Source organism: Nymphalis io, chromosome 22 (assembly GCF_905147045.1).
Source record: "Nymphalis io chromosome 22, ilAglIoxx1.1, whole genome shotgun sequence".
In the NCBI taxonomy this organism is placed as follows: domain Eukaryota; kingdom Metazoa; phylum Arthropoda; class Insecta; order Lepidoptera; family Nymphalidae; genus Nymphalis; species Nymphalis io.
The window spans coordinates 7429120-7451771 of record NC_065909.1 but is presented as its reverse complement, the minus strand read 5'-3'; the positions used below and the strand labels follow the sequence as shown (position 1 = coordinate 7451771).

The 22652-nt window shown below is 32.4% G+C and overlaps 2 protein-coding genes across 2 annotated transcripts; one reads left to right on the top strand and one right to left on the bottom strand.

Annotated features, from left to right (window-relative positions):
• Positions 1 to 313: 313 nt before the first annotated feature.
• LOC126777290 (coiled-coil-helix-coiled-coil-helix domain-containing protein 7) lies at positions 314 to 2512 on the bottom strand. Its single transcript, XM_050500300.1, has 3 exons — positions 2367 to 2512; positions 2194 to 2292; positions 314 to 1471 (listed from the first exon to the last, which is right to left on the bottom strand). The coding sequence occupies exons 1-3, from the start codon at positions 2406 to 2408 to the stop codon at positions 1355 to 1357; spliced, it is 258 nt and encodes an 85-aa protein (XP_050356257.1). The 5' UTR covers positions 2409 to 2512; the 3' UTR covers positions 314 to 1354.
• An 818-nt stretch (positions 2513 to 3330) lies between these two features.
• LOC126777247 (partitioning defective protein 6) lies at positions 3331 to 22652 on the top strand. The gene is made up of 7 exons (XM_050500246.1): positions 3331 to 3532; positions 4393 to 4618; positions 14816 to 14943; positions 15614 to 15711; positions 16321 to 16489; positions 17733 to 17842; positions 18784 to 22652. Exons 1-7 carry the CDS (start codon positions 3473 to 3475, stop codon positions 18902 to 18904), a joined length of 912 nt encoding a protein of 303 aa, XP_050356203.1. The 5' UTR covers positions 3331 to 3472; the 3' UTR covers positions 18905 to 22652.

The window sequence follows — 22652 nt, the reverse complement described above, 5'->3', positions numbered from 1 at the left end:
AAAACATTTGTTATATAATATGTACAAATTCACTTGATCTTAACAAAACAGTACACTAATGAAAAATGAAAGTGTCTGTTTACAGCAAGAATGTGAAATTTCATATAATTTGGAATGAGAGAGATGAAACATGTTCTTCCCAATCTGCCTTGATCAAATGTGATAGAATAATAATTAGCTAGCTAGATATTCGCTTTTACACGGACAAAACACTGTCAATGCTTATCGCAACACACTCACATTAAAATATAATATTATAAATCTTTATTGTTTTGTTTTATGAAACTAGACTTAAATAAATAAAGACCTTAAATATGTTTAGAATTTTTATTTCTTAATAAAATATGGTTGTTTACATTATTTTTAATGCTGAATAATTTGAAGGAAGCAGTCTTTGAAATAAAATGCATCAGAAATTAAATGTGAAAAATTAAAACGGCATATAAAATATTTGGATCCTTTTGTCCATTCGCGTTAAGAAAATAGTCATCGTATGTCGCCGGCCTAAACACCTGACCAATCAGGTCGCATAAAATTATGCACTCAAGTGCGCAATTACCATTACCAGTTAAAGACAGACTTTCGTACGAAACAGTTTCGTTACCTACCTAAATTTTAAAAATGAATATTTTACCTATTCGTAAGAATAAAACATCGATAATTCATAGCGGAAAAAGATGAGCTTTACAATGTTTTTAAATACTTAAAACTGTGCGGTTTAAATGAGACTCGATAGCAATTAAAATTATAAGAAAATTATTTTATAATAAATAGAAACGAATATTCTAGTGATACTGATTTTACTAGTGATATAAAATTTTTTAAAAATTTAAAAAAAAAGAAAACACCTTTCCCTGTAGTTGCACTTGATGACTTACCATTTTCTTCATGAATGGACTATGGTTTGGTTTAATGTTCAAGAGATTTTAACCACCCAACATAACTGCATAATGATTGGTATAAATAACTTACTACTAAAAAACTAGCATGTGAAGTGTTAGGTACCATATGTCCTTTTCTGTGTGTATGTAAAATTTCATGATGATGGGTTCAGTAGTTAAAATGTGGAGGTGTAACAACCTTGCAGATGTACAAGCATGGCAAAATACATTCACAACCTGAATACTTGTGTCTATGGATTAATAATATTTAAAAATACAGTAATAACTTATTTCTCAATCAGGTTGTATCAGAATTCAGAATATTAAACTGGGCTTGTGTTCTACCTGTACCACAGAGTACATTGAATCGCTAACATGTTAAATTGATAATCATTTATTGTTATGGCAGTTTTATAGTTTATAATATTGTATAAGTAATTTTAATTTAATAGTTTGTAATATTTTTATGTAATTTATAATGTATTGTTTTTAATTTTCTGCAAATACTCTCCTTTTATTCTATCTCTATCTGCAACATCTGGTAAATAAGGTGTCAAACCTCTAGCTCTCCTATCTTTGGACACTTTACCCTGAAAAAAAAAAATATTAAAGGCACTTAATATACATTATTTTTAACACAGTAAAACAGTAACAGCCTGTGAATGTCCCACTGCTGAGCTAAGGCCTCCTCTCCCTTTTTTGAAGAGAAGGCTTTTGGAGCTTATTCCACCACTCTGCTCAAATGCGGGTTGATGAAATACAAATGTTGCAGAATTTCAGTGAAATGAGACAAATGAAGGTTTCCTCATGTTTGCCTTCACCGTCAAGCTCGAGATGAATTATAATCACAAATTAACCATATGAAAATTCAGTGGCGCTTGCCCAGGATTGAACCCATGATCATCGGTTAAGATTCACACACTCTTTACTAGTGAGCCATCTCGGCTTCTTTTTTAACATAAAGACCCTTTAATTTCATTCATTCTTTAACCATTACAGAGGCTTAAATTATTCATCTAGGCAGTATATAATGCATATTTTTTTAATTGTAACCTATTTTTGTTAGTAATTTTCATACACAACAGTGTTAAGGTGCATTATTATGACTGTTTACGATGGATATAATTATTATAGATGACTGTAATGCTACAACTAAGCAAAAGTTACTATCTTCTCTTTATGGACTGATCACTATACTAATTTCGTGACATATATACTTTTTTTTATAATATTCTTGAGGCCAATGTGTTAAATTATCAGAACACTAATTATACTCACTCAATAGGTACTTTTTCAAATATTAGATACTAACCCAGAATTTTTTACATGTATTGTAATTATCGAAATAGGCTTCGCATTTTTCTTGCACAAAATTATTCTTGTTCAAGCATTCATAAGATTTTTCCTGCTCCTATAAAAATTTTGAATATACCAGTTATATAATTATTAAAATTATAATGGTTTTTTTTTAACTTATGCAACAACCTTTAAACAGGGATTCATACGTTCGGCTTCAAGGTTTTTCATTATTATTTTTAATTTTTTTCTAATTTTTATTATTAACCTACTTGCAAGTCTTTAAAAACATTTTATGACTTTGATGTTTACATTTATATAAATTGTAAAGTCAAATGTCACCTGATAAATGTTAAGCTCTATGACACCAAAAAGTATTAAACTATTTATTTTATATTAAATAACGTATGAAACTAGGCGAATTAACAATAAATAGTGTTACTGCTATGTACCTAGTTTTCAAAATGAATGGAAAGAATACCCCACATTATCTTCTAAAATGTAATATTCTTGTAAATGATTTAGGTATGTTTTGTTGTATTTTTTTTACGATAATGAAATATCTTAGAAGGAGCCTCTTTTCGAAATTCCATAGTATTAAATTTTTATTCATTAAAATACTTACTACTCCTCCCGATGTTTTTAATATGAAGTCACTAGTGCGAAAAAAAATATTAATTTTAACATAGATAATTCAAATCTCTTAAGAATCAAAGTTAATGTGTTGTCTTGATCGATGATTACACAGTCGTAATCGTTAGTCATTAATCTGATTATATTTTGGCCAAGTCTGGAACATCGTCTTAAAATATTATAAATACACACGATAAAAACATATCTACCATTATATCCATGATCAATTGATCATAAAGTAGACATTAGATAAGATTTAGACTTTACAAGTAATTTATGAAATCATAGTTTTATCATATTATTGTTTAAATGCTATTTATTTTGTAATTAAAAAAAAATCATAACGTACGTTGTAAGTTATATGCGTGAAACAGATCGTATTTGTTTTCTACGTCAGTTATTTTTCGCTTTATAAAATTAACCAATCAAAGTACACAGATTTTGAAAAATATTGATACGATTAGTTAAATATTACTAATGCAGAAAATATTTTGTAAGCCAAATAGAACTAACTAAAATTACGACGCGAGAGTAGTGTTAAAAGAACAGCCTCATTTATTTGAAACTATTAATGTTTTACAATGTTTTTTCGTAAAGTAAGTGCCTAAACAATTATAGAATAGGTTTAACGTGTTAGTGTTACTGCGTTAAATGCTTTCGAGATGTCGAAGAACAAAATAGCTGCTCGAATCGACAGTCAAAGTGTTGAAGTAAAAACTAAGGTATGTGGGAGCAAATTTCTAACTTCCTTACTTAAAATGAATGTCATTTACAATATTTATGTAAATAAAAAAATCTTTCTGTCCATATAAAAATTAATAGGCTAAGATTCTCGTGTTTTATCTTTTGTTATAAAGAATTATCGAATCTTAACGTGAACATTTCTGTTAATTTTTTAGTAATGTAATGAATGCAAAGAGGCACTAATTGAAAACCTAACGAACTAATTAAGAAATAAACGGTTTTAATAAACTGAAAATGATATTATTGTAGATCAAGTTTCGATCGTTAAAATACAGCTAAGATAACGTTTGAAATGCCTACAAAGTTTTATGAGTTCTTATTTCTTTTAAAAATAAAACTATTTTCGGGATTCAAGCATAATTATCAGTAGTCAAATTATTTATAATATAAGTTATTTTTGTAATTTTTAATAAAGGTGTCTAAAAGTTTATGTATATAAGTGATATTTTAAAACTTTCTTTCTGTCTTATTGTTAAATAGTTTATTGTTTATCTTTTATGGAATGTATGGAATTTTGATCAGTGTTTAGGTTAGTAAATCAGCTTAAAAATATGATACTACAGTAACAGATATATAAATTGATAATACTATATAGTATTTTGAGAACCTAGATTGCAGTGCTTGGAACATGTCAATCTTAATCGAAGTTTGTAGGCATTCAGGCAAGCACTACTGAATTTTCAAGCGGTTAGTTTAAGCTTATAATTCGTCCCATGCTCAACCAATCCACATTTGTGCACCATAGTATGATAAGCTTATAATTTTCTCAAAAGTAAAGGAGGCCCTGGACAGGCTATTGCTAAAAAATTTTTTATTTATTTATTAATTTTGTTTTTAGTTTGATGCAGAATTCCGAAGATTTTCACTGAGTAGATTGGAAAAACTGAAATACGAAGACTTCAAAGCTCTTATTGAGAAACTTCACAGACTTCATGATGTCACCTTCCTCATTAGTTACACAGACCCTCGAGATGGTGATCTTCTACCAATCAATAATGATGACAATCTCGCGAGGGCTCTACTTACAGCAAGGCCTCTACTCAGAGTCATCATACAGAGAAAAGGTAAACTAAAATAGTTATTCTTGTATATAGGAAGCATAAACAACGTTAGCTCATTAGGCAATATCAGTTTTTAATTAATTTATTTAATCTTGCTGGTATGTGCTTATTTATTTAATTATAAAGTTATGGGCAGATTAATCTATATAGATGCCTCCTATCTAGAGCCCATTATCTAATAAAAGCAGACACCTCTGCCCTTAGATTTTTTACTAAGACCAAAATATAATATATTTATCCTTATGTATATTTGTTAACACATTATTTATTATTTTGTTTTTTATTTATTTATTATTGTTAACACTTATTTAATAAAAATAAGCCTGTGTCGATTAGTCAGAATATTATAAATTTATGTTTTCATATACAATTACTATTTAAATGACTTTTGAAGGTTATTACATAGCAACACATTCAATAACTTGTGTATCAGAGTATACAAGGATTACAACAATCTTAAGTTACAGCAGACATTTTTAAGGTATAAATATAATGAAAAACCATACTTGAATTTTCTTTATTCTTGTAAGAATACGTGAGGGAGTTACTGTTTTGGAAAATTAAAATGCATATTCAAGTCACTTAAATTTATATATTGTGTATAGATGAGTATATATATATATATAGATATACTATACATTCTTTTCATTTCATACATACATTCTTGTATTGTGTAGTAAATATAAACTTGATACTCTTAAAATGGACAATTTGATAATGGGATTTATAAACCCCTCGAGGCTTTTTGTTAACAGTAGCATACATTTCCAAAGAAAAACGGCATTTGTATAATCCCAGTTGCTTTTAATTTAAAATGTGGAACTAAATATTACTGATTTTTGTTCTACATTTGTTATAAACATTCAAATAGTTTTAATATATATATTTTAATTTGATAAACTATCTAAATTAGTAAAAATCTCATAATAAAGTAAACACTGTATATATAGTTTATTAACTGTATTTCCAAATAGCACTTAAAAAAATGAATGCTGTTCTTTTTATCGAATCATTCGTCCTTTAAATTATCTGTACTTGGATTGGATATTGGATATAAAGATTCCTTAACCAAATTCCTTAACCAAACCCCATTTCATAAATTGATAAATTGTTCTAATTTCAAACAAGTGTTTACAAACAATTACATTGCTGGAGTATTAAAATGTTTATACCATACATTGACGCCTATATACAGAGGACATATATTAAATACTTTTATTGCGCTATAACACTTATAGCTATTGAATTAAGGGTTATTTTTAAATACATGGTGGGTTATATAAATCGGATATGGTCCGTCATTATGATGGTTTATTAGCATAGAATGCGACACTCCCATATTGTTGCGTGTTGACGTTTTGTGAAGAGATATGGTTCAAAATTGTCGTACGTGTACCCTTATCTATTTTTCGAAGTTTTTAATGAGGTTTTTTTTTTATGTGTCTCGAATATGACGATGTCGGTTTCATATTCAGCCTAATTTCAAGAAACAGGGAAGTTCGCAGAACGAGTTTGTAAATATAATGACTGATGCTGCAATAAAAAAAATCGGGACTAAATATGACTGAGTAAGGAGTAGGTTAAAATGTAGTAAAATAATTATGATCATAACGATAACCTATCTCCTAAGTCTACCAAATTGCGCTGAAGAATTTATAGCAAACGGCTGCGCAAACACAGATGTACACTCTGTTCCCTCGATTGAAAAGACAAGGAGCAGAATCATCACTTCTTCTTACATTTCTAGGTCCACTCATTATACGACTAACTTCGTTATGCCTATCATGAAATACCTGGTCCGTCTCCCGGTCTCTAACTATCTTTGTGCTAGATTCAAGACGATCGTTCGATGCTTTAAAACGTGAAAGCATAACGGACACATACACTCACTTTCACATTTATAATAATATTATAAAATATTATATTATTGCATTTATTTAACGCCACTAAACCAAATTTTCATATATTTATTTTATCTATGCAAAAGTAACTTACATTTTTTTTACGTACGTACGTTGTTTTAAATACGTTACTTGTTTGTAACGTTTTCAGGTTTTTTTTTATGGAATAGGAAGGCGGACGAGCGTATGGACCACCTGATGGTAAGTGGTCACCAATGCCCATAAACATTGGCATTGTAAGAAATGTTAACCATCGCTTACATCACCAATGCGCCACCAACCTTGGGAACTGAGATGTTATGTCCCCTGTGCCTGTAACTACACTGGCTCACTCACCCTTCAAACCGGAACACAACAATACTAAGTACTGCTGTTTTGCGGTAGAATATCTGATGAGTGGGTGGTACCTACCCAGACGAGCTTGCACAAAGCTCACCACCAGTAAAAAACCGCTGCACCGATTTTAAAATGCAAAACTATGAGAATATAATATAAGGTATCATATACCAAGACTGCGTTGGACTAGTGATACGTAATATAGAAATTATATAATAATATAAATCAAGCATTACATATTATATTATCATGACGAGCCGGTTGGCGTGGTTGGTGGATGCTTGCCTTTCACGCCGAAGGTTGGGGGTTCGATTCCCACCCAGGACAGATATTTGTGTGCATGAACATGTCTGTTTGTCCTGAGTCTGGGTGTAATTATCTATATAAGTGTGTATTTACAAAAGTAAAATAGTATATGTAGTATATCAGTTGTCTGGTTTCCATACTACAAGCTCTGTACAAGCTTAATTTGGGATCAGATGGCCGTGTGTGAAAAATGTCCCAGAATATTATTATTATTATCAATGAAAAATATTTATAGTTTTGTTCGTATTCGATGCGTTTGCGCATCAATCATCTGATGGAATTTAAACTTTGTTGCTCTTGGTACTTGGCTGAATGTTCTTGATATATTGCCATTAAAGTACAATAAGTGGTATTTGGGTAGGGTTGCCAGGCCGAACATATATATATTGAAGCTGTACGTAAGAAGTACAGAATTGAAGAGCTAGACATAACCTTTATAATATTGTTCGGCAATGCCTTGCGCCTTCAACAAAAACGACTGATTCCGTTACGCTTATGTACAAATTCCTTATCTACCGGGCGTATTCCGCCGGTTTTTTCGAACCGATATGACTTGGGGAACTTTAAGAAAATAGCCTATACCATAACAGGCCGGTAACGCCCCTGCAAGTCCTCCGGTGTTGCAGAACTCCGTGGGCGGTGGTAGTCACTTTTCATCAGGTGAGCCATCTGCTCATTCTTTCCCTCTTCAATTAATAAAAAAGCTCACCGGACACTACATAAAAACCCAAAGGCTCGAATCTACCTTCAAACCCTATATATACCTTATATTTTTATACATAGTGGACATATAGGGCTTATAATATATTGTTAATATATGTTATATATAAAATATAAGAAAACATTTCAAACATTTGATAACCGCTATGAAAGCCAAATATTTTTTAATCTCCGCTAATAACGTTCACGGTGCGATGAGTAAACGTATAAGGCTGAGTACACACTTAAACATCTATATAAAGCATATAATATAAGATAAGCATGAAGTATTGCACAAATTTTTCATATTGAAAATTATTAATAGACACAGATCAGTAACAGCCTGTAATTATCCCACTAAGGAAATTAATACTTAAGTGCTAGACTGAGATAGTAAACATCGTGAAGAATGAAAATCACATGTACATGTGACGGATGAAAATCCACATTTAAAGATAGATTTTGATAGATCCGAATGGGAACATCATGGCGAAGTGATCCTCGAAAGGATAGAAAGAATGGGTTAGGTTAGTGGGACAATCCCAGCACAGAATTAATCACAAATACTAAAGGACTTCAAAATTTAATAGTGCTTTGAAATCATTATAAGTCTCGCGTGTTTTAACCACTCAGGGATAATTCTTCTAACAAATTGTCACTATATCGCAAGCGAATAGAAACGTAATCTTTGCCGTTTATCCGTTATACTATTATTTTATTTAATTATCGACTATTGACATAAACGTTAATAATTAAGTTTGATTTTGACGTAACAGTATGTTAATATAATATCGGTTCGAATAAATATAGAATAGACAAAGTTGGATTGAAATTGAATCGGGAAGGTATCGTAACCATTTTTATATTAGTAGAATTGAACCCTGGAGGTCTCGGCTCTATGGTTGGTACCTTGTACAAGCTGCTTATATTAGGTTAATTTAAACTTAAAACCAACGCTGCGAAGCGCTATTTTGATATAGATAATGTTGCGACCGAACATATTGTAAACGGTAAATATATATTTACATATATATATTTAAAGGGTATCCAAACTAAATCTAATAATCTTTAAAAGTTTTATATTATGTTTTTTTTTTTTTTTTTTAATTAAATTATCAGAAATATTGAGCGTCGTTTGATTCAAAATATCGTTTTATTTATTTTATTTTATATTTGCGTTCTGAAACGATTAATGACTATCGAATCGAATGGAAGCCGAGATGGCCTTAGAACGCGTGAATGAAAACCGATGATCGTGGGTTCAAACCTGGGCAAGCACCACTGATTATTCATGTGCTTAATTTGTGTTTATAATTCATCTAGTGCTTGACGGTGAAGGAAAACGTCGTGAGGAAACCTGCATGTGTCTACTTTCATTGAAATTCTGCCAAATGTGTATTCTACCAACCCGCATTGGAGTAGCGTGGGAATAAGCTCCAAACCTTCTCCTCAAAGGAGAGGAGGTCTTAGCCCAGCAGTGGGACATTAACAGGCTGTTACTGTTACTGAATCGAATGGTCGATATCGATTAAGGGGTAATATCAAAATATGAAATAAATACTTTTATATTTAATTCTCTGTTTATATTAATAATGAATAATATTTATTTTCACAACATTCCTTTTTCTTACATTTCATTAGAGATGTTTGATAAAATACTGAACCGATTTTCTTGATAACGATGACATTTTAAAGCTAACCTAAAATAAACTTCATGCTCATTGAAATAAGACTTACTATTGTTTGAGAAATGATCTCTAGGTTTTATCTACTCGAATCAAACGGCTCAAGAAAATTTATTAGACGCCAATGACATGCTTGTCATGTGATTCCAATGTTTGTTTTCTTATATGACAGTAAGTATGTAGTAAACAAATTATTTACCTAATTCCTTTTTTGAAATATTCAATCGAATATAAATTGCAATTGTTTTTTTTAACTAAAGAATTTTAGTAATGTCTCGTATTAAACGTCCGCTAATAGTGGAGATGACGATGTAAGTCACATTTGAACCTGAGACTTTACGTCGCATAGCGCTCCCAATCCGCTATTGACGCTTTACGTGCAAGTCACACTGGTGGTAGGGCTTTGTGCAAGCTCGTCTGGGTAGGTACCACCCACTCATCAGATATTCTACCGCAAAACAACAATACTTGATATTGTTGTGTTCCGGTTTGAAGGGTTAGTGAGCCCGTGTAATTACAGGCACAAGGGACATAAAATCTTAGTTCCCAAGGTTGGTGGCGCATTTGCCATGTAAGCGATGGTTGACATTTCTTACAATGCCAACGTCTAAGGGCGTTTGGTGACCACTTACTATCAGGTGGCCCATATGCTCGTCCGCCTTCCTATTCTATATAAAAAAAAAGTCTGAGACATTCGCATAGTTTGTCAATCAAATATCAATATGAATCCAATATTTCAAAAAAAAGGTTTTTTATGAGCATTTTTTTGAACTTTTAAATCAAGTGTCTATATATAAATAGTGAAATACAAAATAGTTTAGTATATTTATCACCTTTGTTTGTCAATCTTTATCTTTTTGATTGGTACCTATTTTTTAGATAGGTTTTAGTGTTATAATAAATAAGAGTAGAAATTGAAATGTTTGATATGTAAATTCTCATATGTTTTTCACATTTCAAGTTTGTCCAATTTCGACCATTGCGCCAAAACTAATTAAATATTTTATGTATAGTATTAAAAAAATAATAATAAAAAGTTGTCTAAAACATTAGACCTTGATACGACGAGAGCTCTTATAGTTTGTAGTTAAAAAAAGAACATCATACAATGGTCGAAGGTCGAGTTCTTTATGCCCTAGAATAACATGACTTTTTTTAACCGGAATTTAATAAAGATAATGGTATTGATGTTATCACAGGCTTTTATACGAATCATATAAGTTACTTAGAATCATATAGGTACTATTCTGTAAGAACAAGCTCAAAACACACCGCAGAAAACGGTGGTAAAATGTCAGAAAGTGATATGCGACATTGACCTTAATAATCATAGCATTTCAAGAAAACTCGCATCAAAATAGTTTATCACCATAAGTCGGTTGTCATCATTTCAAGGATGATAACCGACTTATGACGTAATGAAGAGACTTCTTACAAAATAGCACTGCTAGATAGAACGCGTTGTTCAAATCCGATCAAGCACCTCCGACTTTAAGAGTAAAGAAGACCGTTACTCAACCGTGGGACTTTTACACTAACCTTACTAATATTATAAATGCGAAAGTGAATATGTTTGTTTTTACTCTTTCACGTCTTAACTTCTTAACCGATTATTATGAAAATTGGCATACGATGTTAGGGGTTCAAAAAAGGACATAGACTTAATACCTCCCCCTCATCCAGACACGCAGAATAATAATAACTTTATTTACTAGTAGAAATTGAACATAGTCATTTTACAAAATAAGTCTATGAAATTTAATTTCAATTTATTTCTATAGAATAGAAGGTAGGCGGACAAGCAAATGGGCATTGGCATTGAAATAAATGTTAACCATCACTTAAATCGCCAATGCGCCACCAACTTCGGGAACTAAGATGTTATGTCCCTTGTGCCTGTAATTACACTGGCTCACTCACCCTTCAAACCGGAACACAACAATACCAAGTACTGCTGTTTTGCGGTAGAATGTCTGATGAGTGGTTGGTATATACCCAGACGAGCTTGCACATTGCACGTTTATTTACTATAATAAATATAAGAAATATATAATCTAGCCACAATCATTTCGTATTTCGATTAGTTACAACATTTTTTTCAATAAGTATATAATAATTTTCTCATCCGATTGTAAAAGGCATAAGTACTAATGGTTTTGTACTAGTGTTAAATTTGATAACAATTAAATACTACAATAGTTAAAGGTCACTGCTCCAGTTAAAACTCACAGCCATTAAATAACCGTACAGTCTAGTCAGCTAGCAATCATGTTTCGAATGGTATTGGAGCAATATGCGCCCAGAGAGGATGCAAAGGCGTAAATATTTTTAGCATTATTTACTAAAAACAAAGCTAAATTAAATATCTTTATTAATGATTAAAATGGTGATGATGATATCCTCCTGATTCATTTTCATCATACCGATGGCGATAGGACTGTAAAAAGTTCAGGTGCAGAATCCCAACAAGATAAGATGTTTGTGTGTGTATATAAATTAATTGGTTTCTCATATTCATTAGTTAATGTTTAATTTCCTTTTGTTTTTTATTTAATTTTACTATATAGATTTTATTATATACATAGATATTTCCATACATTTATTGTAACTTTGTGTCTGCAATGTTTGTTTGTCCTGAATAAATATCTTCTTATTCTAATAGATTTCCGGTGGTCCGATTCTGGGTTTGAATCCATGTCTACGGATCTGCCTTATTAATCTAGCTACTACAGTATAGCAAGCGGTTTTAATTAAAACACAATGTGTAGGTCAAGGAACTGCCCGTCGGTAACCATGCGTAACTAGACTTGATTCTCATCGTACTGAGTAAAACAATACTTAAATACGCATAATAAATGTAATATAAAAATAATGTACGACAGGTTTATCTATTTATATATTTAAGCGAAATACCACTCGCCGATCTGACTCATCGCGAGATCTCTGAAAATATAGTTTCAAGTCAATCGAATTTGAAATTCAAGCATCGGAGACTTTCGCGACGTAGACATTCACCACGAATTTTACGTACAAATCGTATCTATAATTATTACTTTACCCTTACAAAGTCGGGGCAAGCAGCTAGTAACATTATAATAACCCGTCCCATCTGACCGGATTATGGCTAAGTGGGCATATTACAAAGATCAATTATACAAGCGTGGGCACAACCACGGGTGCACTATAAAAGTGAATAATAAAATGGCTATTGAAAATCTGCCTCGTGTATCCACCATTGGAGAACGAAACGATTTGCTTCCTCGTTTCTGATACGCACCGCTAAGATCTGGAATGCCCTCGCGACCTCCGTTTTTCCCACCACCTACAATATGGGTACCTTCAAGTCTAGAGTGAATATGCTTCTAGGCAAGCGCGCTCTATCTTAGACTGTGTCTTCACTTAACAGTCAAGCGTCAGCTCATATGTATATTTAAAAAAAAAAAGCCTGGAGTAAGCTCGGAATCTTCCCCTAAAAAGTGAGGTGTTAGCAGCAGTAGGACATTAACAGACAGTTCACTGCGCAGACTTAACGCCGGCCACTAACGATGCACTTAATTTACAAACATACGTAACGAATACTCCACTAAACTATGTATAATCGCGAATATAATTTGTTGGTGATCGTTTTCGTGTTAAATGACGCATGTAGAATGCTTGACGTCAGCGTGACTCGAAAATCTTGTAAAAATTAACAGTTTCATTATTTACTGACTTGTTTTATAAAATAATAATAGGGTTTACCATAGATTTATACATTATCAGAGGGTTTTTACATCGTAATGCCTTCAAAACTCTAGACGGTTCTATATAATTGCTTACAAACATTTATTACATAGTCCGGAATCATTGATCAAACTTCGAATTTTTTTAGCTTCACATAAAATTTGAATGGCACCAATAGTTATTTCAAAGAATTTCCTTCCGTTTTCGTTTATAAAAAAATAATTTAAATTAATGTGTTATAACGATTCGAGATGAGTCAGTGAGAAGCACGTCAATCTTTACCGTAGATTACGGGCAAGTAACTGAGTTTTCATGTCCTCAATTTTGTGTTATATATATTTGTGGTTGCGATGAAGGAAACATCGTTAGGAACTAAAATTGTTCTACGTGTGTACCATGAGCTGTGTAGAGTAATTAAAGTCTAAAGATTTTAATTTAAAATGGCGACCTAAAAGATAAATTTCAAAGTAAACATTGAAAGGAAACGCTCAATGACTAAAATGTTACGCATTGGTGCGTAACTTTATTTGGAAACCTGCAGTCGAGATATTTGTATGGCATTATGGTCTTTGTTCTCTGGTCAACATATCTTGGATACCATTAGTCACAAGACGACTTAAGTCACAGCGGGCTTACATGTGACCAATATAATAAAGTTCAACAAAATTTTTAATATACGAACGTTTAGCGATCGAAAATAATAATTAAGCAATCTCAAATATCTAGATTTAAGATCGAGATACATATGTAAGTTTGATGATAATAATTGACAGACTGGTTATTCTTTTTCAAAAACTAATAAGATATATTTGGATGTCGTATCGTAAATTAGCGTGTTAATAACCTATCTATTGAATTTGAAGGGAAAAGAAATTATTTTATGTACCTTTATTATTTATTGTAATAAAAACTGTTATATATTATTGTGGTAGAACAAATAAGTAATTACATTTTTTAATAATTTTGTTATTACTATGATCACATGATATCAAAAGAATAATTTAGTAAATAAAGATTGTTCCATCGATTGGTAATTTTACGATTGTTTTTAATTTCGTGTTGTAGATTTAATATTTATTTTCTCTCAACACGTGTTGCAATGCCAATTTAATTTTTGTAATTAATTATATCATAAGACTAGCCTTCTAATGCAAGATATATTATTATATAGTTGTATGAAACCTGCTGGCAAATATCAAGAACAACCAATATTGTTATATAGAGTTTTGACTGATTAATTGATCGATTTCGACCATGGCGTCCAATCTCAAGAGAGATTAGCCAACCGCAGGTCATAATATTATAGTGCACAAGTGTGTGCGCAAACACAAGTCTCCGCCACTCTAATAATCCGATGGGACGGCAACGTATATACCTAGGCATGGGAGTTTAAGCAGTGCCACACACTGAACTGCTACTGACAAAACCAAATATCTATTAATGGATTAATAAGGAGTTTGAATCCAGCACCTCAATTAGACTAAATAACTCTATACTATGTGTCTAACGTACTATACAAATAAACTTATTATTTTCGTTATATTTTTCAGGCGACAGTCTTGAGGAGCTCAACGGCTATGGCACGATGCGACCACGGAACATAATCTCGTCAATACTCAGCGGAACTCCTGCTAAGAACAAGGGACTTGCGATTTCGAACCCTCACGACTTTAGGATGGTGAGATATATTCTTTGTAATTATCATTGAGAACATTCAAGTTTTTCATGTCAATAGTCTAAATTCAAAGCCGGTAATACTGTGAAGCGCGGTTGTTTATATTATATACTAACATATATATTAAAACATCCGAAACGCGCTGTATCTGTTGTACAATCAATCAAACAACTAACACTGTCTAACAATCTTCAGACATAACTCTAAAATGGTAACGCTTGACGATTCAAAAGTTGGTACTCATAAAAATATTCCAATAAAAATGTTTTTATTTTAATTGATTTGAAAAATACGTAGAATTCTAATATAGGTTATTTATTCATTTATAAAATTTCCAATTTTTTTAATGATTAATTTGCGATGATCTCATTCTTTTCCCTAATGGCAAACATCGGTACATTGATAATAAAAGTCTAAAAACACGTTTCAGTTAATAGAATACATGTATTGCTATGTAAACAATTGAAAATGTTGTTGATCTCATTGAGCAAATAAATTGTGAAATAACTCTGCGCAATTGTGAATTTCCATTGGCCCGGGAACTTTATGATCTGCCTTATAATTTGGTTACTAGATTACGAAGGCATTTATGCAATAGACCATACATATGTATGACAGCTCATACTCAGCTCTTTAAATGTCTTATGTACATAAATTAAAACTATTTTTCCAGGTATCAGCAATTATCGATGTAGACATTGTACCAGAAACATGCAGGAGGGTTAAGCTACTCAAGCATGGCTCCGATCGACCTTTGGGATTCTTTATAAGGTAATGTTAAGAACAATTATTATTATTATTCTTGTTGAATTTTGCGAATCTCGGTATATAGTTAACATTTCTTACTGAGCCAATGTCTTTACGCGATGATGACCACTATCCACCAATTAGATCATTTGTCAGCCAGCCTACCTATTTTAATATATATATATATATATATATATATATATATCTATTTTTATTGTGTTAATAATTGATTTTAATACAATTATTGATATTAACGACCTCTTAATTGATATTATACAATATTTTGACAAAACCTAAGGAAAAAATATATCCAAAAAGAGCCGGCTCTTGATAGAGGAGGCGCTCTATCAAGAGCCGGCTCTAGGCGCCAGGTGGTATGGTGCAAAATACAAAACCCGTAAAACAATTTACAGCGCCAAATAAAATTTTAATGGCGCCTTTTAAGCAGCGCGGGTAATTATATAAGTAAAGTGAAAGCGCTAACCGGCGCTGAAAGGCGATCTCGCTCTAACCTAACCAAGGGCTAGGGCCAGCGCTGGTTACAATCGACATATCTTGTCTAGTCCACATTAAACTGGCAATACCAATTTACATCATGTTTACATTCTATGTAACAATTTTCAACTTTTCCAGAGATGGCACATCAGTTCGTGTGACGCCTAACGGAGTGGAGAGATCCCCGGGTATATTTATATCGAGGCTGGTGCCTGGAGGTCTGGCCGAGTCGACCGGGCTGCTCGGTGTTAACGATGAAGTGTTAGAAGTGAATGGAATAGACGTGTCTAATAAAACCCTCGATCAAGTAAGTTTTAAAAGAATTCAAATTATTATTCATATATATAAATTCAAATTATTATTCATATATAAGTTCATATATATAATTATTACATGAAATATTATTTTAATAGTAAAAGTGTGTTAATGTCCCACTGCTGGGCTAAGGCCTCTCCCTTTTGAGAAGAAGGTTTGGAGCTTATTTGACGCTGCTCCAATGCGTGTTGGTAGAATACACATGTGGCAGAATTTCAATGAAATCAGACACATGCGGGTTTCCTCACGATGTTTTCCTTCACCGTCAAGCACGAGATGAATTATAAACACAAACTAAGCACATGAAAATTCAGTGGTGCTTGCCCGGGTTTGAACCCACGATCATCGGTTAAGATTCACACGTTCTAACCACTAGGCCATCTCGGCTTGTTATTATTTTAATAAAAACACGCAAATGTTAAAATTTACATTTCGAATTTCATTACGATCAGTGCACTAGTTTAGCCATAATGAGCTGAAAAAGAGACTTTTTCCATTCTACTCAACTTTCGTTACCTAGTAGTAAAAATTAAATGAAATTAAGTTTTTATAAAATATACATATTATATTAAATATATATATATATATATATAATTAAATTAAAATATGTATATGCATATGTTATAATTATTTTGACTATAACTACATCAATATAATGACAAACTAATATTACTCGCAGTAGACGTTAAAAAAATATTTTATTTAATTAATACACTTATTCACTTAATTATTATAGTTTGTTTAGATAATAAACTATAATACTAACTTTCTTCTTAAATATCCATAAAAAACATATAATAATAATAATGTCCTCCAGACCGATTTCGGCCACGGCGGCCAATCTCAAGAGAAATTAGCCAACTACGCAGGAGATATTATAGTGCACAAGTGTATGCGCAAACACAGGTGCACTCTCTATTCCCTAACTCTCATAATCCGATGGGTCGGCAATCCGACACGACCGGAAAGAGTTCAGGCGCAGGACCAACGGCTTTACGTGTTTTCCGAGGCACGGGAGTGTACACACTTCCAACTTCCACACTCCGGGCTGCTACTGAGAATTTTCTGACAGAAAAACCCAATAACTTTTTATTGGCCCGACCTGGGAATTGAACCCAGGCCCTCCGGGTCTGCGGCCTTATATCAAGCCACTAGACCAATGAGGCAGTCAAAAAAAAAAATAGTCGAAAAAACATATACAAGTAAATCGTATTAAATGTACATCCGCCCACCAGGTAACAGACATGATGGTGGCCAACTCGTCCAACCTCATCATCACGGTGCGCCCCGCCAACCAGCGCACCGCGCCGCCGCCGCGCGCGCCCAGCGAGCCCGACGACGACCGGTACGCGCCTCACCACTCACTCGCGACTCATTCGCCACTCACTCGCCACTCACTCGCCACTCACTCGCCACTCACTCGCCACTCACCAGTCACAACTGACTCGTGACTGACCAGTTACCACTGACTCGCCACTTACAAGTCGCCATCACTTACCTAGCACGAATGCTTATAATTGTGTTCCGATTTGAAAGTTGACTGAGCCACAAGGTAGGCTCTATCTACCCTATATAACCTACGAGAGGTTCCATAACCATGGCCAACGCCACCAACGCCATGTAAGGGATTAGGAATTTTGTTTTACATTGCCTATGTGTATGGCCTGTGGTGGTCAATACTTACCATCAGGTAGATCATTTGCGAGCCTGCCTACTTTTAATAAAATAAATTAATTAATTGGATTACAATTGTGTTATAAATAAGTATTCATTGATCAATAACTGTTAGTATTGTCATAATATCGATATTAGAAAATCGAATGAAATATGTAAATCTAAGATTCGTTTATCTCTCTCTACTCCTGCGATTTGAATAAAGTGCAATTTCATTTATTGCAAACTTAACTTTAAAATAATTGGAATAGGGTACATTTTTATTACAAGCTTAACAGTAACATTCTGTAAATGTCCCACTGATGGGCTAAGGCCTCCTCTCCCTTTTGGTGGAGAAGGTTTTTAGAGCTTATTCCACCAATGCGGGTTGGTGGAATACACATGTGGTAGAATTTCAGTGAAATTAGACACATGCAGGTTTCCTCACGATGTTTTTCTTTATCGTCAAGCACGAGATAAATTATAATCACAAATTAAGCACATGAAAATTCAGTGGTGCTTGCCCGGGCTTGAACCCACGATCATCGGTTAAGATTCACGCGTTCTCACCACTGGGCCATTTCGGCTTTTACAAGCTTAACATTAAAATAAAATATCGTTTTTTATCCACAGATTCGATCAAGAGGATCAAGACGAAATCGTCGATTTAACAGCGGTCACATTAGAGGATCAACCGGAACCAGCCTTCTCACACATTCCGAGCAAAGACGATGGGCAGATTCTGCACCTATAGTATATACTGCAGAGGTACCGCCGCGGCATACAAGTAAGAGACATTCCTTAGTGCTATGTGCAGTGATCATTCCCTTTTAGATTCTAATACGTAGACAATAAGAGTTGATATCGCGTGTACTTAAATTTATTTTTTTCATTGCAGTAGCATCGACGACAGTAGTGGATTATAAGAGTTTTTTTTTTTTAAATGTAAATGTGTCAAATTATAAATTGTTTCGTCTCTAAAAGAGTTGAAAAAAAAAAACAAAAATCTTGTTATAAAATTCTGATACGAATTGACATATTATATTAAAATTGGAATTATATTGCTATTCCGTATTCGTTAAAAGCAATATCGTATAATGAAATGTGTTCAAATTTGAAACATATCAATTTGGAAGATAAAATCACTAAAATAAGATAAAAATTAAACTCATGCTTTTAAAAGAGCGTAAATGCGTAAAATTTATGTCTATTTCCATTTTACTATAATTAATGATTAATATTTAACATATCATTAATTAAATATACTAGCGTCCCGCTAATCCGGACTTAAATCGTTTAATTAGGACGAAATAAAAAAAAATAAAAACAAGTAAATTTTAATTAACGCGAAATGGATTAACTCTGAAGAATTATTCTCTCTAATTCCTGCTTCCCCCTCTCTTCTGCTTCTCGATGTCACCGCCTAACTGTGACATCAATTCCATCGCGAACAAAGAAATTTGGCAACTCCTTTCTTTGTCGCACTTCCAAAAAATGGAATTCCTTACCAGCTCACGTGTTCCCCTCCTCTTACAACCCGGGTTCCTTCAAACGAGGCGTGAAGAGGCATCTTGCGGGACGGCAAGGCGAAGGCGGCTAGTGCAGAACGTTTTTCCCGTCTGTACTGGCCGTCGTCGTGTTTGGACTCTACTACCACTTACCATCAGGTGGAGTAGAGTCATTTGCCCTCCCGGCGAATATAAAAAAAAAAGAAATAAGAAAAGCATTTGGTTAATTCAGATGTCTACTGAGTCTTATTTATTTTGGTTCTATTTCAGTATAGTTCGAAAACTTAGAATCTATGTAAAAAGTTTGTTATAGAAAAAAAAAGTTAAATATTTTATTATCTGCATTTTAGAATATAGTCTGTTATATCCGGGTTCAGTGACCCACCCATTAGGATTAGCGGGCTCTACTGTAGTTATAAAATGAATATTAACTATTTCAATTTGAAACGATTTAGAAATATTTCGTGAATATATATTTTATCTGTGTGCTAAAATAGATTTTTTAAATTGTTAATAATTTGCGAATACGACAATAATGTTAGCTAAATGTTTTGTATTGAATAAGTATAAAATTCCATCCATTTTTTGATTAGAATGTGCATTTTTAGAAGTTTTTGCTGTAAAATATGAACTATTTAGTATTTAGGCAGATGTTCCTAATTCGTAACATCAAGTTATCTTTCTCTTGCTTAAACAGAGATACAAAACGTAGTTAGGTCTGTTGAACAAACGTCACTCATACTTAGCTAACGGCTCGTTCCTATATTTAAAGAATCGTATAAAAACTACTTATTTCCCAAAAATCTAAAACTAAAATTTTTATTTGTTCTACGTTAATAAATGAATTAATAAAAACCAAAAATAAATATATATAAATCTCAAAATCGCTAAGATCACTTCGCTCAATGTAAAATATGTTTATAAATATGCGAAAAATACATTTTTAATCCGGACTATTATTTAAATTTAAAAATCAAAAATCGCAATTAATTAAACAGTCGTAAACGTATTTAAAAAATAATCTTTTCGAAATGAATTAAATTCGAAAGAACTGTCAACAAAAATACGCTGACCGAATAATGGAATTGTTAAATAAGAATAAATTCTAAGAATTCTCTTATATTTTAGTTCTATAAATATTTAATCCTTGCAATAATCGAGTATGACCAATGAATTACAAAAATTAAAATTTATATTAAAACTATACACAATAACAAATGTGTGGATCATAATAAACTGAAAATATCAGGTTCAGATCAGATCAGACTTGAAGATAATAACATATAATGAAATGTAAAAACTTATATATGCACAACTTAAGAACATTATTATATTAAAGCCTGTAGAACTTAGAAAGAAAACAATATTCATTTCGAATAAAAAAAGTATTATAAATTATTTAAATACCATATATTGTAGAATAGGAATAGGTAGGCGGACGAGCATATGGGCCACCTGACGGTAACTGGTCACCAACGCCCATAGACATTGGCATTGTAAGAAATGTTAACCATCGCTTACATCGCCAATGCGCCACCAACCTTGAGAACTAAGATGTTATGTCCTTTGTGCCTGTAATTACACTGGCTCACTCACCCTTCAAACCGGAACACAACAATACCAAGTATTGCTATTTTGCGGTAGAATATCTGATGAGTGGGTGGTACCTACCCAGACGAGCTTGCACAAACCTACCACCAGTAAGTTTTATATGAGTTGATATAAAAAATTATTAAAATAATTACAATTGATATTATCATGCATAGAGGCAAAAACATTTCACAAATAAAAAAAAATATAATAATCAATAAATATTAAACAGAAGGACTTTGATCTGACCTTCTTTATCAAGCCAATATATCAAGTAAGCTATGTGTCTAAGTACATAGTACAAGTTTTCTAGGGCACAACTGAAGGGCAATCAATGGTCCTCCTGGCTGGCCTAGGCCAGTCTCAAGGGCATTAAACTAAGAATTGAACTGAAGATTTATTTGTAAAGATGGCGCTACGATCGCATCTAAAAGCGCTGTATCGCTTATAATTTTACCTTGCAATAATATTTAATCGGCTTAACGGTTCGGATTTATAAACTTTTAATTAAAATACTCTTTTAATAACGCATAATACACTAATAATTTAAAAATCAGAACAGAACACAATGTGTAGTATTTACTTTACATATAATATTATTTCATCTAGCTTGTACGTGCAAATTTTCTGTTTATATTATATATACATCAAAAATTTATATAACTTATGATAGGAGAAAACGATTTTTTAATATAGGAAACGAGACTTCAACCGAATCGATTTATTTTTAATTCAATAAGTTCATATTTTACTCTGTTAGGCGTAAACTTGCGATGTTAAGTTTTAAGGTTGAATAGATTTTTCACTTCCAACGGAAGGTGCTATAGAACTCGTTTATCGTATCGTATACAATACTGTTTCCTAATACCAATATATACAACGTTTGAAATTGTAACAAATTATCGTTTGAGAAATTTGATTAGCTTTAAATATAAGAATTTATCTCGTTCATTTGTTTAGATAATATTATGCGTATACATTCCATAATTTAGTACATTTCGTGCCTTGAATCTCTGTGTTAAAAACAATTCTTTGTACCAAGTAACTACGTCGTTAAGTATTTGCATTTCGAACTTAGTTTTTATCATAGTTGAACACTTTGCAGTGTATAGCCTAATATCATGCCTTGCGGTTACTCTTTGTAATTATATTCTCGAAAGTATTAATATTTATTATAGAATTATACACTCGAACACATACAAACGCACACACACAACACACATACATACACATACACATACACACGCGTGAATATATACATCCCTTTCGTTAAATTTTATCTCAATAATGAGTTAAAATTTTTGACAGTTCTTTTATAACGGATTTGTCAAAACGTCAGTTTTATTCCTCTGATAAATTAAGTGGCGATTAAAAAAATCGATTCTTAGTTTCGTATAACGTATA